General features: G+C 52.1%; 1 protein-coding gene across 3 annotated transcripts; it reads left to right on the top strand.

The window, feature by feature from the left end:
* The first annotated feature begins 77 nt into the window (after positions 1-77).
* Positions 78-16,800, top strand: RETREG2 (reticulophagy regulator family member 2). 3 transcript variants are annotated; one of them, XR_012674069.1, is made up of 10 exons: positions 79-418; positions 2,832-2,938; positions 7,784-7,814; positions 8,550-8,685; positions 10,030-10,114; positions 10,897-11,034; positions 13,450-13,544; positions 14,489-14,624; positions 15,367-16,168; positions 16,261-16,527. XR_012674069.1 is itself a non-coding variant. In XM_075153026.1 (9 exons), the coding sequence occupies exons 1-9, from the start codon at positions 198-200 to the stop codon at positions 16,095-16,097; spliced, it is 1,680 nt and encodes a 559-aa protein (XP_075009127.1). In that variant the 5' UTR covers positions 79-197; the 3' UTR covers positions 16,098-16,800. The 3 variants fall into 3 exon arrangements, 2 of the variants coding, with proteins under 2 accessions (XP_075009128.1, XP_075009127.1); XM_075153026.1 differs by having other exon boundaries at positions 15,367-16,800; XM_075153027.1 differs by lacking the exons at positions 7,784-7,814; positions 8,550-8,685; positions 10,030-10,114 and having other exon boundaries at positions 78-418; positions 15,367-16,800.
* The last annotated feature ends 353 nt before the right edge of the window (positions 16,801-17,153 follow it).

Below are 17,153 nucleotides of genomic sequence, written 5' to 3' on the forward strand. Positions count from 1 at the left end.
TCCCCCAGAGCGCATGCGCGGCCTGTCCCTCCCGGCCGCGGGGCGGGCTGCGCATGCGCGCGGCGCCAGCGGCCGCCGGTCCCCGTCAGGCGGTGCCGCCCGCCCGGGCCGGTGCAGCGCTCGCCGCCCCCCCCCGCCGGCGGTGACAGCGGCCCCTCCCTCCCCCCTCCCTTCCCCTTCCCTCCTCTCCCGCAGCCATGGCGAGCGGCCGGGCTGAGGAGGCGGCGGCAGCGGCGGCGGCGGCGGCCGAGGAGGAGGAAGAGGAGGCGGCAGCGGCGGCGGCGGCGCGGCTGGCGGCGGCGCTGCGGCAGCGGCTGCGGGGCTGGGAGGCGGCGCTGGCGGCGGCGCAGCGGCTGCTGGTGTGGGAGAGGCCGCTGCACAGCCTGGTCACCGCCGCCGCGCTCGGCGGGGCCCTCTGGTGAGCTGGGGCGGGGGTAGGCCGCGGGGGGGCCGGGCCGGCAGCGGGGCCTGCCCCGCCGAGGCCGCGCAGGCTGGGCGGGCGGCGCTGGCAGCAGCCGGGCGGCTGTCGGGGTGCTGCTCGTCCAGCCCTTGGCGGTGGCAGTGGCGTGTGGCCGCTTGTGAGCCGTCGGGGTGGATGGCGATCCCCTCTGGGGTGCCTGCGGCCCTGTATTTCTGCAGCACGGCTGATGGCAGCAGCACCCCGTAACGCCGCGGGATGTGCTTAGCCAGGAGTAACCGGGCTGTTTTCCTCCGACGAGCATAAACAGGCCCCTCCCTGAGGGGAGAAAGTGCCAAGAGCTTGGGCAGGATTTGCCCCGCGATAATAAAATGCAGCTGGGCCCAACTGGAGGCTCGCCCAGACACGTTTCTGGTTAATTTTTGCATCCGCGCTTTACCGGTTCGCTTCACCCCGTAATCGCAGTCAGTAAGCCCCGTGGCCTCCTGCAGCGGCAGGCCGCCGTGTGGCGTTTTATTTAAGCCCTTCTGCTCGTTAATCTTTTTCTGGAGGGTGCTGATTTTTCGCGTGAAGGCCGAGGCCACTCGGTTTGGGCGCGAGCGTATTCCCGCTGCCCTGTCTTCCTTTCTCCTCTGCCTCCCAGGCAGGACAGCAGCACGAGGAGCCGGGAGCGTGAGTGGCAGAGCCCAGCTGTGGATGGGAATGAAAAACATCCTGTTTGTTTGTATAAACAGTGAGTCAGTTTTACTGGCAAAAAAACGCTCTCAGCCAGCGGCTTTCTCAGCAGAAAAGGTCAAAACTGGCTGGGGAAAGAGTTAAACGTTGGTTGCAGATGAAATAGGAAAGGACAGACTCTGAAGTCAGAGAAGGGGAAAGTATGTGACCAAACAGCCTTTGAAGTCGCTCTGAGCAGGCCGCTTACATTCTGCGCCTTCATCCATATGATTATCAGAGGCATACATGGTAGCCGGGTACTTAAATGGTTTTGGACTCCTCTACCAGCTGGAACAGTCTGAGTGCAGAGCTTTGAAGTTAGTGGGAGGGGGAGAGGCGTGCCATGAGATGGCAGGGGTGGTAGACAATGATGGCTAAGGGACTGTGCGTAAAAACATCGAGAGGAACAAAGAGTGCCCAGAATATGGGACAGCAGAGAGAGGTTTGAATATCATGGAGGGAGAGGAATTATTTACGGTCCCGTGGAGGATTCAGCCAGCATCCTTCAACTGCAATCCATAAATGAGGTGGAATAGGAGGAAATTCTTCCAGAGCTGATGCGTTAAGCTACAGAATTGTTGTCCCATGAGAACAGATAAAAACATTGTTGTTTAGGTCATTACAGGTCCTGTAAGCCCTTGGAAAGCTTTCATTCTGTGCTGCCCAGTGAGACACATCTCTCTTCCAAGTCCTCTTCCCCTGACTGTGGCTTGGTGGGGAGCACAGCCCTTCCTTGCGCTGCGCGGCAAGATGCTTTCCGACTCTGATCAGTTTGATGCATTTGAGATTAGTTATTGGCAAATACTTGCTGAAGAGGAGCAAGGTGAAATAGCGGAGTGGCTCTTCCTTTCTGGAAGGGAGCTCTCATTAAAGGGGAGAGGGTGAATGCATTTTTCCAGCAGTTGTTTCTGGAGGGACTTAAAAAGAGCTCCTCTGAGCTGGAGGGAAGTGCTGATGCTCTTGTTTGGAGGAAGGGAGGAATGCAGACAGCCACTGCTGGCACAAGTGCTGCACTGGGACCTTTGCTGTTGAATCTATATGGAGTGGGGAGATAAACTCTTTGATGGTGGGATTGCGCGTCTGTGTGAGTAGTATTGTGTGAGCTGGTGTTTGGCTCAAGCCAATGTGTTGTTGAGGGACATGAAAGGTTTTACGATAGAGTCAAGCGAGCTAAACCATTTAAGTGCTAGGCTCTGATAAACGGGGAGAGGTTTGTGATAGAAGAACGGGCATCTAGAAGCAGGTGCAGAATGTGTTTTAGTGCTACCTGCGGATGATGCTGGACCTTGTGATGACAAATAGGACATAATTTTTCAGCAAACAGGCTGATTCTTAAACAGTCTTCTGCTACAGCAATCTGTATTTACGTTATCTAGAATCTCCACCTTGAGGATTCGGAGGGACTTGTACTCGTACAAGGGAGCATTAGCCTTGTTTTACAACCAAAGGAGGAACTCAGGAGCAGGGTGGGAGAGCCCTGGGAGATGGCAGGTAGTCAGCTGTCTGGTGGTGGGCAAAGGCGCCATTTGAGAATGTGCTGTGGCGGGGGTGGGTGTCTGCGGAGTACAATGCTTGCTGTGGTGGCCGGTAGCAGTGGGATGTTTCTGCTCTGCCATACATTGAGCCGTATCTCTTTGCTCATCAAGAGCAGTAATTTGCTGCCTTCTTCCTGCCTAACAATTTCTGGTTTGATTTCCAGGTTGTTTTCCTCCACCTCCCTGAGACCCCTCTTTCTCCTCAGCATGTCCCTTCTTGGCATCCTCTTGCTGGAGAGGTGGAAGCCCAGGTTCCTGTTTGATTTCTCAGGTATGTGATGAGTAGCGCTGTAGCTAGTGACACAATTCTAGTGTTACCAGCCGCTGGGCTATGGCCACAGCCGGTCCTTTCCTGGCTCTCTCATAGGTCATGTCAGCCCTGTTTCTACTGTAGCTGCAGGCTTGGTACTGGTGCTGCCTCTTGCCTATTTGTGTCAGAGTATTAGGATGTATCCTAATACTCTGGGCATGGGGATAATTGCTCCCAGTGCTGAGAAGTTCTGGGAGTAGCTCATTTTGAGAGTGACTAAGGGGGCCCAGCTAGCTTGTCGGGGAAGCTGGTGACACGGGTGATGCAGTGTTTCTGCTGTGTCCTTTCTCTCCTGCCAATGTTGTGGTGAAAAGATCATTCCAGGTCTGAGCATATATGGCCAGCTGAGCTGGGGGAAGGAAACAGGGGGGTGGAAGCATATTGGTTTTGGCTAAGTGCAGCGTGGGCTTATGTCCTGAAAGAGCCAGAGCAGATGAGAGCCACTTCTCCTGGCGGCAGGTAGCAGAGTGGGTGATAAGGTCTGACAGCAGGGACAGTTAGTGTATTGTACCTGTACTGAACAGCATCTGGTCTCCAGCTAATCGGTGAGTCTGATCACTTGGCTTATCTTTCCCATTTATTGAAGGGTCTTTACCAACATCGGGCACAAAAGCAGCAAGAGGAATAGCCTCATAATGATGATAGGCGTGAACTGGCTGCTGTCTGCTTTGAGTGCCTCCTTCACTGGAGTTTGTTAAATGACTGGACCCAGACCTGCCTACTGCATCTACTGCTGCTGTTCAAAGGCAGCTCGGGGCCCTCCATCCCTGCCCCCCTACTCTAGGGAGGGTTTCTGAATGAAAGCCCCTCTCTATGTGTGTTTGTAAGGTGCCCTTTATTTGACCTAAAAGGGTACTGACTTAAAGGGTGCTTTCACAGAAGTCCTGATAAGATTAGATATGTTTCAGCTGTAGTCTTGAAACTGTTTGCTTTGTGTGGTTCAGGTAACTAGGCAGCCAAACTGGACTGGCCAATTTAATTTCCTGCTTATTCGCATTGGTTTTTTAAGGGAATAGTTTAAAACCAACCCAAAACATCTCACTTGAAACATGTCCAGAAATGCAAAAGCCTGGTGTCCAATGCAGAATGGTGTCATTGACGCGTGTATTGGACGCATGGGGGTAGAATAGCTCCAGCAAGTACCAGGCCTGTAAAAATTTTGTTATCACAGAAGAAATAGGAAATACATACTGAAATCAATTTATATGATGCAGAGCAGTGAGGAATTAAAAAAAATCCCCAAAACCAGAAAACAAAACAACACACCAGGGGTTAGACTAATCCTGTGTCATCAGCTCTGCAAGAAGTCAGCGCACATCCTATTGAGCCGCTCCTCAGTGGTGTTCTTCCCCATCTTTCACCCCTTGCTGCTTTCTGCTGCTGACAGCAAAGAACAGGAACACCTTTCTGATGCGCCTGGTTAGGTCACAGCCCTGATTTCGACATGGTCCACTGGACCGTGTCTCCTCAGCCTCCACAAGGAAGGAGCGGTGCTCTGCGTTCCTGAGGGGCCTCCTGTTGAATTGGCACTGCTGAATACTTAGGGGTTCTTGTGTGGCTCTCGCTTCCCGCTAAAGCAGAGCTGCAGCTTTGTGGCTTTCCTCCTCAGTGCTTCCTGTAAGCCTTTCCTGGAGATTTTGGAAGTAGGTCAGTACCACACCTTCAAGGATCGGCACGTATATACACAAACCTCAGCTTGTGGCAGTTCTGTATGTCTCGGGTGACTGCTTATAAAATCACTTCTGAAGGAATGCTAAAACCTCAGCATGTATTTTGCAGTTACTCACACGCTGTGATCAGGGACACAGCTAACAGCTGCAAGATGCACAACCTTGCTAGGTCCTGTCAGAAGGGACCGCATACTTTCAGCTCCCACACAGGGTATTTTCTCCATATGTAACCATCTCTATCTGGGGTTCCACTTAAATATTGTTTAAGGACTTAGGAAGCACCTCCACTTTCTCCTGAAATGGGTATCGAGTAGGGATGTTTTCTCTACCATTGTTTGGCAGCTGTGTTTTGGTGAGTGTTGGGGAGTGTAGCGTGGAAGAGCTTTAGCAAAGCCTGCATTGCAACTGAATGCTGGTACTCCTTAAAAAGGGCCCCTGATTTCTAGCTAAAGTTTACATGCAGATGAAGAATGCCTCTTGGGGAAGCATTGAAAACCTGCAAGAGCCAAGGAATCTTTCAGCGATAATTTGTCAGTACCAATGTGTAACCTAAACTCTTGCGTGGCTGACTGGTCTCCCAGAAAAGTCTGGTGTATGTCAAGTGGTTTGTATTAACCCACAATCCAGTGTGAAATGCCGACAGCAAGATTTCAGCTGGTTATTGATGACCTGAGGCCAGCTGTGGGTGTCCTGCTTGCTGCTTTAGTTGTACCAGTGCTAGACAGTGTTGCAGCACAGGTTGGAGTTAAGCCTTATCTAAGTGAACATATCCTGTCAGAAATGCTCTAGTTTTTTTGTGGTTGGGCTGTTCCTCCAACTGCTGTAAGACTCCGGTGCTTTGGGATGGACAGCAGGCAGACTACTCTACTACAGGAAGCAAGGTACTGTTGATTTTAAGGACAGCTTGTGTTTTGCCAGATAGTTGAAATCACGTGAACACTGCAGCCTGCTGAAATGTTCTGCAGCTCCCCAAAGTGTCTCTGAAACCTTCAGAAGCAACTGAGGAGAATTGTTTCACTCCCTCTGCTGGCATATTTTGGATGGCTTGGATTACTGCAGCCGGTCAGAGAGGAGTGGGGTTCCTGTGCCATCCCGCTTACTGTGTTGCTGGCACATCTGTCCAGCAGAGTACGGCGAGCATCCCAGCACCTCGTTTTGTAGCTGGTACGACCAGTATAGCCAGCTGTCACAGACGGGCCAGTGCCAAATGTAATTTATTTGGTGATTTAGTGCAGATAATAGATGAGGCTTTGAGATATAGCTGGACTTCCACGTGCTGCGCTTAAGCAGCTTTAGATTCCTGAGCACAATAACAAACTACAGCAACTGCGGTTGTGCGAGAGAAGCAACCGCCCCGTGGCGGTGGAGCTGCGTCCATAACATTCACTTCGCACCCCGAGGTCCCTTTGCGAGCAGTGCTTGCCAGCTGCCCCAGCCGCCGTGCCCAACAGTCGTGAGCAGAGGAGCGGGAGGGCAGCCCACTCTGAGAGCAGTTGACTCCTCTTGTCAGGCTCGATTACTGGAAAACTGGGTCACGCTCTCAAAGAATCGCCTCCTCCCCGGGCGGATGGCCTCCCGCTCCACTGCGCTGTGCGAGCCGGCTGGTGCAGTGCCTGCAGCGGTGGGAGAGTCTGCCATACTTGGCCCAATGTCCTGTGTCTTGGGAGAACAGTGGCAAGGCTGCTATAAGCAGTGGCTCTCTTTTGTGGCTTGAACTGGAGTCTGAAATCTCACTGGGTGTTGGCAGTGATGGATGTTCACCTCTTCTGTGCATTTCCCTGGGGGAATCGTTGCCGCTCTTGGGCTTTGCATCTGGCTGATGACTCCAGGGAAGATTCAAACCCCTTTTTGCTCATCTTGCATTTTTAAGCCTGTTTCCAACAAGTAGCCTGGACTTTGAACATAAACTCCCTACCTTTATTTTAGTCCTGTTTATGTGGTGACGTGCAGTGTGGGGGATAGATTCCCACTGATTTTTAGAACCTCTTGGACAGCCTGAACCAAGTTTGCTGTTGGCCAGACAGCATCAAAGATGTATCTGTCCCTACTAGCTTTAGGACATTAGGCTGACAGGTAGAGGAGGATAGACCTCAGGGGGCATTTACAGCATGACCAGGGCATGTTAAACACAGGAGACTTATAAAGACTATGTTGCTGCAAGAGCTTTTGTTGAGCCCTTTACATCCCCAGACACTAGTCAGCTAGCCAGGACACCCAAATCCATGGGCAGCCAGGCTCATGAGTTCCAGTTGTCAGAGAAATATTTGGGTTTGTTTTTCTCTATGTATCTAAAGGCAGAGCATAATCATATGTGACCTCTGCCACTGAAACACCGCTCCTCCCTTCAGTACTGCATGGGGGAAGTCCCTGTTTGATCATCACTGGGGTGGGTGCAGAGAGGAGTGGGAGAAGCTTTCCCTTGCTCTTATCCAGGCTGCCAAACCTTAGGAGTGTAGTTATATCTGTGCCTGGCACAAAGGGCTGTCAGGGGACATAAAAGAGCCCTAAAATTAGATAATTATACACAAGACTGCTATTTGTTACTTAGTTCCGTGGGAAAGGATAGAGGCAGCAGGGAGATCTCTGGCATTTGTACACAGTATCCTGCCAGGGACTGCGGTCTGGGCCGGTCAGTGGGAAATGCAGCTCAGACCTGCTAGAGCCGTGCTCAGCTCCAAGGTGGGAGCTGAAGCTTTGCCCAGCTTGGGGACCATGCTGGCAGCCCTCTGTGAATGACAAGGGCTACGCAGCTGCCCTGGGGATGGCACTGCCCGGATACGTGGGACGCCAGGGCGAGCTGTACAATCCCTGCAGGAGAGAGCCCACGTGCTAGCAGCAGGGTGCACCTTGGATGCGAGTGTCGTGCCACATGTTTGTCAACACAGGTTGCAAGGTGTGCTGGGGCACCCTGAGACCAGTGCTCTGGCTGCTCCGAGTCTCCAGGCATGCTTCACTGAAGCCTGCACAGCTCAAACTCCAAGCCAGTGATTCCTGCTTGCATGAGAGCACAACGAAGGTCCCTAGGGTGCGTCCCTAGCTAAGGATGATACATCTCCAGCTCTGCTCTGTTCAAGTGTTAAAAATGTCAGGTTGTATTTTTCACTTGGCTGACTAATCTGCTGTGTTCTCTCTACAGCACAGCCATCGGAGGAGCCGGGAGGGGAGAGGTAAGCTCACTGATATGTTCCTTGGCGAGAGGGGAGAGTGGGCAAGCCTTAATTTAGCGTGGTGATCTCACCTGCCCTTTTTGCTGTTGTTGCTCCTGCTGTGAAACGTTGGTAGCGGTTTCTCCTGCACTGGGAGCTGCTTATCAGCTCAGGAGCCACAGTTTGAGACTCTGGGGAAAGCTAATGTTCTTTGAGTAGCAATAAAGCTCAAGTGCTTCTGATGTTAGGAATTCTCGAGTTTCTTCCCTGGATCTACCCTGGACTATTTTAAGAATCCTCCAGAGAGAAGGAAATCCCTGAGACTGACTTTTGCAGGCCATACGTGCTGTCTGTGGTGGCGTAGCTTGCATCCTGTGCTTGGCCATGGTTATAGGTCTGAGCACCACGTTCTGGCTACCTCGGACATGGTGCCAGAAGAGACCACGTGACAGGTTGCACCTCCAGCGCTTCTGTCTGCGTGGCTTTGAGTAAACTGCTTTGCATCTTGGGCCTGTGGCATGGGGATGCTGTGGCATGGTGTTGCTGCTGCTGCTTGGCTCAGGTGTCTCTCGGCTCTCTTCCTGATTAAAGGAAAAAAGCATCTCCAAATCAAGCGTCTTCCATAGTTCAGCTGAAGATGCAGTCAGTATTGTCAAGCCTTTGGTAGGGATCTCCGCTTCCCAGTGCAGCTGTTCCCCACCCCCAACAAAACAGACCGTGTTCAAAGATTGTCTTCTTGCTCTTGTCTGTCTCTAGTGAGGGGGTGACTTCAGGGGCACAACCTCACCTGCTCAGTGTCCCTGAGCTGTGCCACTGTCTGGCAGAGAGCTGGGTCACCTTCAGGCTGTACCTGCAGGAACTGCTACAGTACAAGAGGCAAAATCCTGCCAAGGTAAGCTGGAGATACCTACTCTTCTGTGCAGGGGCTTTTCTTTCCATAGTGGCCTAGGAGATGGAAGAATGTCAAATCAATATTTTTACATTTGCTATCCCTGTTTAACATTTGCTGTTCATTCCTTTCAGAATGTCCTTCCTTTGTGCCATGGGAAGCTTAAATAATGAATAATTTGCTTCCAGTATTTGTAAACTGGAGCTAAACTTAACCCCTTCCGTGAATGGCTAGCTATACTTAGTTTTATTTCTTAGTGTGCAAAGGAAGCTCTTAGATCGGGAGTGGGGAGAAAAAAGGGGAGCCTACAGCCTCTGCCCCTCTCACAAGCTCCATTCAATCCTTTAAGCTGGCAAAGATTGTAGCTAGTCGAGTCCAAATGCAGCGGTGTTTCTGAGTGCATGGAAACTTGTCATAACCCATGTTCTGATGGCTGTGATATGTGTTTTTTGGAAAGGGTTTGTAGACAGGAGTTGCCTCAACATCACAAAAAGTAGGACAGACCAACCAGTAGGATTGTATCAGGCTTGCTGGGGTCCAGTGCACCGAAAGGAGTGGATTTCTATCACTGCTGATTACTCCTCTTCTGTTAAAACACTGTCCCAGCTACAGGGAGTAGGGGACCAGGACCAAGATGCCCATAAAGCGTGAATTCATGGGGAGCAAAGCCCTTGGAGGGCCCTAGCTTTTGAAGACCCTTTCCATTATGAATGAAACTCTTCGTTGCTGGTTTTTGTCCATATTTGAACCCATGTTCTGGCTTGCAGGGTGTCTGTTCTCACTTCTCCCCCTCCCCAGGAGAAGGCAGGACAAGCCCTCAGGGCTGCACCATTATACTTCCACTTTTTCCAGAAGAAGAAGGTCCTGGTCTGGTGGGAGTGTGGGTTCTGCTAATGCTTCTGCCAGCTGGTTTATTGCGTAGCAGTGGCACAGCATCTGGTGACTCTGTTACAGCTTCCTGTCTCTGTCGGGACAGTACGGACTTCTCTTAAAGTGCTGAGCTCTGCAGGGGAGATGTACTCTAAAATGCCAATTTGCCATATCCCATCCTAGCCTCAGAGAACATCCTTTACTTCATAAAGAACTGTCCAATAAAGCTTCGATTCATTTTACTGGGGTCTTGGGTTACCTTGGTCTTCCTGCGCTTGAACGTCTAATGCTTACAGCTTAACCCAACCAAGCTGTCTGAGTTGTGATTGTCAGCATCTGAATGTACTCAGTGCAAAGCTGGTGTACTGACTTTGTTAGGAGCATCCCTTGTTTTGCTCTAACTGGGTTTCCTGCACTGGTTGCATAGATGTATCTCTGCCTCTTGTCACTTCTGTTTGTTCCTCTCTCTTCCTTCAGTTCTGCATGAGTGTCTGTTCAGGCTGCCTGATTCTGGCTGTAGTTGGACACTATGTTCCAGGCATAATGATCTCCTACATCATTTGTGAGTATAAGCAGCTCTCTTGTCTGACTTAAGCTGAAACATGACCTAACTGTGCTATTGATACGCTGGTAGAAGCATATTTGTGGTTTTCTTGAGGGGATCTGTGCTAGATTATTAATCAAAACAGGTAATGTGCTCCGGGAAGTCTCTTGCTTTAATTGCATGCATGCAGTACAACTGCAAAGTCAGGAGAGGGAGCCGTCGCTAAAACATTGCTTTCCTCTTCTCCCCACGGCTGGGGCTGTGCTGGTGAGGTCTCAGAGAAGCAGAAACCTGTAGTCTCTCAGTTCCTAGAGCGAGCAAATCCATACCGAGAGAGTTGTTAAAGAAGCTGCATGTTTAGCAAATAAGACCTTTCTAACTGCATCGTGAGTCCCTGCTAACTCTGAAAACTGTTCAGGTGGTCTGCTGCTAGCGCATCTACATATGACCTCTATGCTGCTACCCTTATAAAAGTTTTGGTAATTTTTAGTTTTAACAACCTCATTTCAGGGCCTCTATTGCGTGTTGGGTCTGGGATGCGATGGCTGAAGAGGAGGGCTTATGCTTCATCTTAACATAAATCTGTATCCTAACAGAGCTCTGTTAGGAAAACCTGGTTAATCAAGCAGCTTTGGAATGAGTAAGAATGGCCATGGATGAGGATTTTAGGCAGAGTCAGATGGGAAAGCAAACGCCATTCAACTGCGCTTCCCTTGATGCAGAGTTTCTTGCTGGCACCCCGTAAAGGGCTGGGTTGTGCTTGGTCTGTCTCTCACACTCCCCGCATCCTGTGTTCGCAGTGCTCAGCATTCTGCTTTGGCCTCTGGTGGTCTACCACGAGCTGATCCAGAGGATGTACACGCGTTTGGAGCCTGTCCTGATGAAACTGGACTACAGTATGAAGGCAGAGACGCTGCACCACAAGCATGAGAAGAAGAGTAAGGACCCAGCTTCGCTCTGACTTTTTCTGGTGGCGTACTCCCAGGGTGGAGCCCTAGCAAAGGGTGTCGTGGTTTAACCCCAGCTGGCAACTAAGCACCACACAGCCGCTCGCTTACTCCCCCCCCGGTGGGATGGGGGAGAGAATCGGAAGAGTAAAAGAGAGAAAACTCGTGGGTTGAGATAAAGACAGTTTAATAGGTAAAACAGAAGCTGTGCACACAAGCAAAGCAAAACAAGGAATTCATTCGCTACTTGCCATCGGCAGGCAGGTGTTCAGCCATCTCCAGGAAAGCAGGGCTCCATCACACATAACGGTTACTTGGAAAGACAAACGCCATCACTCCAAATGTCCCTCCCTTCTTTCTTCTTCCCCCAGCTTTATCTGCTGAGCATGACATCATATGGTATGGAATATCCCTTTGGTCAGGTGGGGTCAGCTGTCCTGGCTGTGTCCGCTCCCAACTTCTTGTGCACCCCGTGCCCGCTCACTGGTGGGGTGGGGTGAGGAGCAGAAGAGGCCTTGACTCTGTGTGAGCACTGCTCAGCAGTAACTAAAACATCCCTGTTATCAACACTGTTTTCAGCACAAATCCAAAACATAGCCTCATACTAGCTACTATGAAGAAAATTAACTCTATCCCAGCCAAAACCAGCACATTCTCCACCCCTTCTTCCATACCATTTACATCATGCTCACGTACCACACTATCCAATATATTCTCATTACCCACCACCCCCCTTCCTATCCTTTGATATAATACACAGATATCATTCCCCTAGTCCATGGACCACCGCTGTAAAATGTCCACAAAATGTCCATTGAGTTCATTTGGTCCATGACTTTTGGCTCCATCTGTTACGGTGGTCACTCGGGTCAGGAGAGGTGGTGTGCTGCGTGGAGTTACTGGGCACCAAAGCCAGCTCAGGTGGGGTCACTGCTGCACTTGCACTGCTTCTTGTAAGGCTTGTCCTCCACTGGTTCAGGTGGTTCCTGCTATAGTAATTGCTATAACATGCAACTCAGATCATGGGTTACAACAATTTAAAGGTATTTCCATTACAATCTCCTCCCTTTGGACCAGACCATCGCGTTTAACGTTGCAATGAACTCTTCCCCTTGCCCCTGCTCTGGTTTGGATTTATCCACAGACTGCAGTCCCTTAGGAGTGTACCTGCTCCAAGTGGAGCCTTACTTATGAGCCACAGTCTCTCCAGGGGTATACCCGCTGCGGCATAGGCTTATCCACAGCCACAGGCGCTTTGAGGTGCGCCTGTGCCAGCATGGCCTTCTCCATGGGCCATAATGCCCTCAGAGATACACCTGCTCCAGCGTGACCTTACCCACAGCCACAGTCCCTTCAGAAGTAAACCTGCTCCAACGTGGCCTTACCCATGGCTGCAGTCCCTCCAGGGGCGTACCTGCTCTGTCGTGGGCTTATCCATGGCCACACATTTTGAGGTGCTCCAGCATGACCTCATGCACAGCCACCGATGCTTCAAGGTGTACCTGCTGCAGCATGGACTTGTCCACAGCCACAGATGCTTCGAGGTGTACCTTCTCCAGCATGGACTTATCCTTGGGCCACAATCCCTTCAGAAGTATATCTGCTGCAGCACAGAGATAACCACAGCCGCAGATGCTTTGAGATGTACCTGCTCTGGTGTGAACTTATTCACGGCCACAGACGCTTCGGGGTATTCTGCTCCCGCGTGGACTCATCCACAGGTCACAGTCCCTTCGGCTCGAGTTCACACTGGAGTTCCAGCCTGTCCAGTACAGCAGCACAGAAACAGCAGCGATGCCCTGGCCATCTGCCTGCCCAGGCTCATCGCCATTGCTGTTATTAAAATGTTCCCAGGCACAGCAGAGTAGGATGAGCAGCAGTGCAGCAGTGCAGCAAGCAGCGAAAGCAAAAAGCAGCCACTAACGAGCACTAGACTCTAATATAAAGTGAGGCAAGCAAGCCCCATGGCAAGCACAGGAGCCTGCCAATTAATAGCTAAACAACAATAACAGCTATAAATTCAATTTAGCACATTCCAATCAAATCTGTCGTTACCTCGAACCCTTCGAGCCCCACGTTGGGCACCAAAAAGGACATGGTGCCCTTTTAACCCTGTGTCGGGGTTAAACCACGACAAGGGAGAATGAGAGAGCAGGTCTGCCAACACTGTGTGGTGAAAGGCTGCAGCGGAGCACAGGGAATCGGACTGAAACTTGAGGGTTATGGGGAGAGCAACTGGGCAGGTTATCCTGGGAATAGCAAATGAGAGCAACAGATTACAGTTGTCTCTGGGAACCTGGGGCTTCTGGGAAGCCTGTGCAGTTTCACAGGGTGGCACAAGTAGTGGGAAAGTAATGTATAAAGGCGTAAATTCCTTCAGTCTCACATTTCTTCTCTTTCTCATAGAGCGACAAGGGAAGAGTGAGCCTGCAGCAGGTGATGAGCCAACAGCAGAGACGGAGAGTGAGAGTGAGGCAGAGCTGTCAGGCTTCTCCCCAGTGGTAAGAGCACAAAGAGCTCTGCGGGAACCAGTCCCTCCTCTCTGGTCTGTAACAGTTTGAGAGCCAAGGGGTCATCTGAGTACAGCTGCATTGATAACGAACAGCAGAGCAACAAGTCACTTCTTTGCAGAATCCCAAGGGAAGGAGGGTATTAGTTTGATGAAGGCCGTTGTCTCTGATCTGGGTATTGAGAATTCAAGGCCACAGGGCTGGTGATGCAGTAGCAGGACAGGGGGAGCCATGCTCCAGCCTCCTGCAGACCTGCGGAATTGCTTTGATGGTTACGCTTCATGCTAAGAGAATGTGAGCGTCTCCTAAGAAATCAGCTGTCCTGGTGTAACGTGCAGAGGCTCCTCACCACTGGAAAAGGGAGATGAGCAGCACTGGCGTCTCTTACACAGTTCCCTGCTCTCAGTGAGACTGGGTGGGACCTTTCTATATGTGCACCATAGAAACAACCAAGTGGTCCTTTACAGGAGCTCTGGGCATGTAGCTGGGCTGTGAGATGGGAAGCTTCAGCTTCCAAAGGAATGCAGATACTTGAACGGCTGCTACTTGTAGGCTTCATTGGGCCCAGTGTGAATGCAAAAGGGAAGAGGTGTCTTGCTCCTTGGTGATCCCAGGAGAGGAAGAAGGATCAAAGCCTCCTGAGACTCCTATAGGCTGATCCCATTTTGTGCTGGCTCTTTTGGGTTCCTCACTGAGGGCAGGCAAAGCTTCAGGCAGTGAATTATTGCAGGAAAGCCAGTGAGCTGAGACTGTCCTTCCCTGGCAGCGCGGTGAGCACTTTGCCCAGCCCCCTCCTGCTTTCATACTGTCCCTGCGCAGAGTCCCTCCAGCAAAGGACTTCTGCCTGGAAGCTCTGGTCTGTGCGAAGGTGCCTGTAGGGCAGCACTGGTAGTCAGACACCCAGGAATTTGTCCCTCTGCCTTCATCCCATGCAGGTGGATGTGAAAAAGACTGCCCTGGCACTGTCAATCACAGATTCTGAGCTCTCTGATGAGGAAGCTTCCATCCTGGAGAGTGGGGGCTTTTCTGTCTCAAGGGCTACCACCCCACAGCTGACGGACGTTTCTGAAGGTACGTGATGGGACACTTCGCTGCCTTCCTGACCCTGAGTGTTTTGTCCCAGAAAAACTGTCCCTCCAAACACAGGGAGAGAACCTAGCTTTTGCAGGGGGAAGAGCATTACAAGGAGGAAGCAGTAATAGCAGCGCAGCATGCCCTGACTTCATGGCTGATCGTGAGCTGGTCCTGCGTGGACATCTGCCTCTGATTACTGCCCCATAAAACTATGTTCTCTTGTCACTCCAGCAAGGGATCAAGGCCATCCACAGAGTCCTGCAGAAATAACTGCATGGTATAGTCACACGCCCATATATGATGCTGGGTGAAACAGGTTGGACACCCCACCCTGTCAGAAGCTCAGAGAAAGACTGGTTAGTGGTGAGGAATGTGAAGGCAACCACTCAGATGTGGTCACTTGAGTGTCTGGGGATGAACAGGCAGGTGACATGCTGTAAGCATAATTTCCCTGATCCTGTGGGTTTTAGTGGAGGGCTCTAGATGCAGAGAGCGTGAGCTGGAGAAGGAAGTCCTCTCTGAGCACAGCATATAGAACGTGATGAGGAAAGGGGCCCTCCACGTGAGTCGTGCAACTGGGAGAAGGGAATAACTGCAGACCCCTTCCTGCTGTGCTCCCGGCGCTGGGAGAATGCCCAAAGGTGAGCCCTGGTGTGTCAGCTGGGGGGAGGTGGGCGGGAGGTGTCAGCGCCCTGGGTCGAGGTGAGGGAACCTGCGCCTTAATGCTGGTGTCTTTCAGACCTGGATCAGCAGAGCCTGCACAGCGAGCCAGAGGAGTCATTTTCCAAGGACCTGGCAGAGTTTCCCTCCGTGGAAGAATATCATTCCAGAGACCTGGGACCACAGAGCGATGAAGATGCGTTTGGTGTGCCTCTGGGTCCTGAGCTCGCCCACGCTGCCCGTGAGCTGGACTCGGCAGAGAAGGAGGCCGCAGACTCTGACCTCTCCATCCTTCGCCTGGCGTCTCCTCTCCATTTTGTAAATACGCACTTCAATGGGAGCGGGCAAGCAGCGGGAGGCAACGCAGAGCCAAAGACTGCCCCTGCCCCGGGCCTGGGCATCTGCATTGACACGCTGAGCGAGGAGATCGTCACCACTGCCATTACCACGGCGGTGCAGAACACCCTCTCTGCCCTGCTGCGGTCCTCGGAGGCCAGCGAGGGGCCTTCCCTCTCTGAGTTCCTGCCCACCGAGCCCGAAGAGAAACTGAGCTTCCAAGCACAGCTGTCAGAGACCGAAGTGGTGGAGACAGAGACAGCAGCTTCACCAGAGGATGAGGAGGAAGCAGATGACTTTGAGCTACTGGATCAGGGGGAGCTGGAGCAAATGGATGTAGAGCTGGGGCTCGGAGAGGAGCAGGAGGCACAAGAGTCTCCTGCCGCTCCGGCTCCCCCCTCTCCCACGCTTGCTGAGCTGCCAAAGCAAGGAGATGAGGAGGAGGCAGTGATGACAGCAGCATCTATGTCTTAGGTCTTCTTCATGCGCCCCCTTTTCCTCCATCGTCACTGGAAAGAAGGAAGAACTCACACGGTGAACGTGCAGTGGGTTTTTAGATGTTTGTGTTGACTGGGATGGAAATGCGTCAGTGTTAATGTGCTGTGTCTGGAATAACGAATCCTTTCCATCCTTCTAGAGCCCGGCCTTCGCTGGCTGAGCGGGAGACGCCCCTGCCCTGCGGCTGGGGAGGAGCCGGCTCCTAGAAGCCTTACGCCACAATCAAACACCAACCCCAGCAAACGCTTCCTAGTAATGGTGCAGTATTTTGGTCTGTTTTCTGTTTGTCTTTCGTTTTGCACGCAGAGTACCGAGCTAGCTGTAGCTGCTGCTAATACCCACATCCCCAGTAGGACATATGCAACCTTATTTTATTGGGTTTTTAAATGGCTAAAAGTGTAAATAATTTTAACTTTCATTGGTTTTGTTTGGGGGGAGGGACGGGGTGCACAGTCAAACGTGGCTCTCAGGGGCTAGGGGAGGGTAGCAGTAAGAGGACAATAGCAGACGGGCGCTGTGCAGCGAAGAGACCCCTTCTGCGAACCGTTACCACCTTTGACGTCACTGCTGAACAGGGTGTCAGGCGATACCTGTTTTTTTTCCCTGATTTGAGTTCTGCTACTGGGTGGCTGTGGAGTTTTTTGCAATCAATGAAATTCGCTCCTGGCCCTGTTCCGTACTCCAGTTTCTTCCTGCCGTGGCCTCTCCCGGGCACCTCTCGCCGTCCTCGCGCTGACCCGGCCGGCACCCCGTCTGTGCCCGGTCGGGCATCCTAGCGTGGCACCTGAAGACTTTGAAGTGGCTTGAAGCGAGCCAGGAGCTCCGTCACGCGGCAGAGGATCGGTGTCTTGTGCCTCTTTCGGGGCTGGGGAGGGAGGGTTGGGCTGGGGCAGGAGGGCGGACGGAACCCCCCGAGTTTAAGCTGTCCCGCTTGGGCGGTCTCGCCTCTTGCCCAGGTCCCGGCGGGCGGGGCAGGGCAGGGGCAGGGTGGCTCCGCTGCTCGCCCCTGCCTGCCGCTGGCCCTCCCGGGCT

Source organism: Calonectris borealis, chromosome 6, assembly GCF_964195595.1.
Source record: "Calonectris borealis chromosome 6, bCalBor7.hap1.2, whole genome shotgun sequence".
NCBI classification, from domain to species: domain Eukaryota; kingdom Metazoa; phylum Chordata; class Aves; order Procellariiformes; family Procellariidae; genus Calonectris; species Calonectris borealis.

Bases quoted from the DNA above. Each gene is read 5' to 3' on its own strand.
- RETREG2 (XM_075153026.1), top strand. From the start codon at position 198: ATGGCGAGCGGCCGGGCTGAGGAGGCGGCGGCAGCGGCGGCGGCGGCG. The intron at 2,939-7,783 runs GTATGTGATGAG...TTCTCTCTACAG, and splicing joins GTTCCTGTTTGATTTCTCAG to CACAGCCATCGGAGGAGCCG. The intron at 8,686-10,029 runs GTAAGCTGGAGA...CTCTTCCTTCAG, and splicing joins AGAGGCAAAATCCTGCCAAG to TTCTGCATGAGTGTCTGTTC.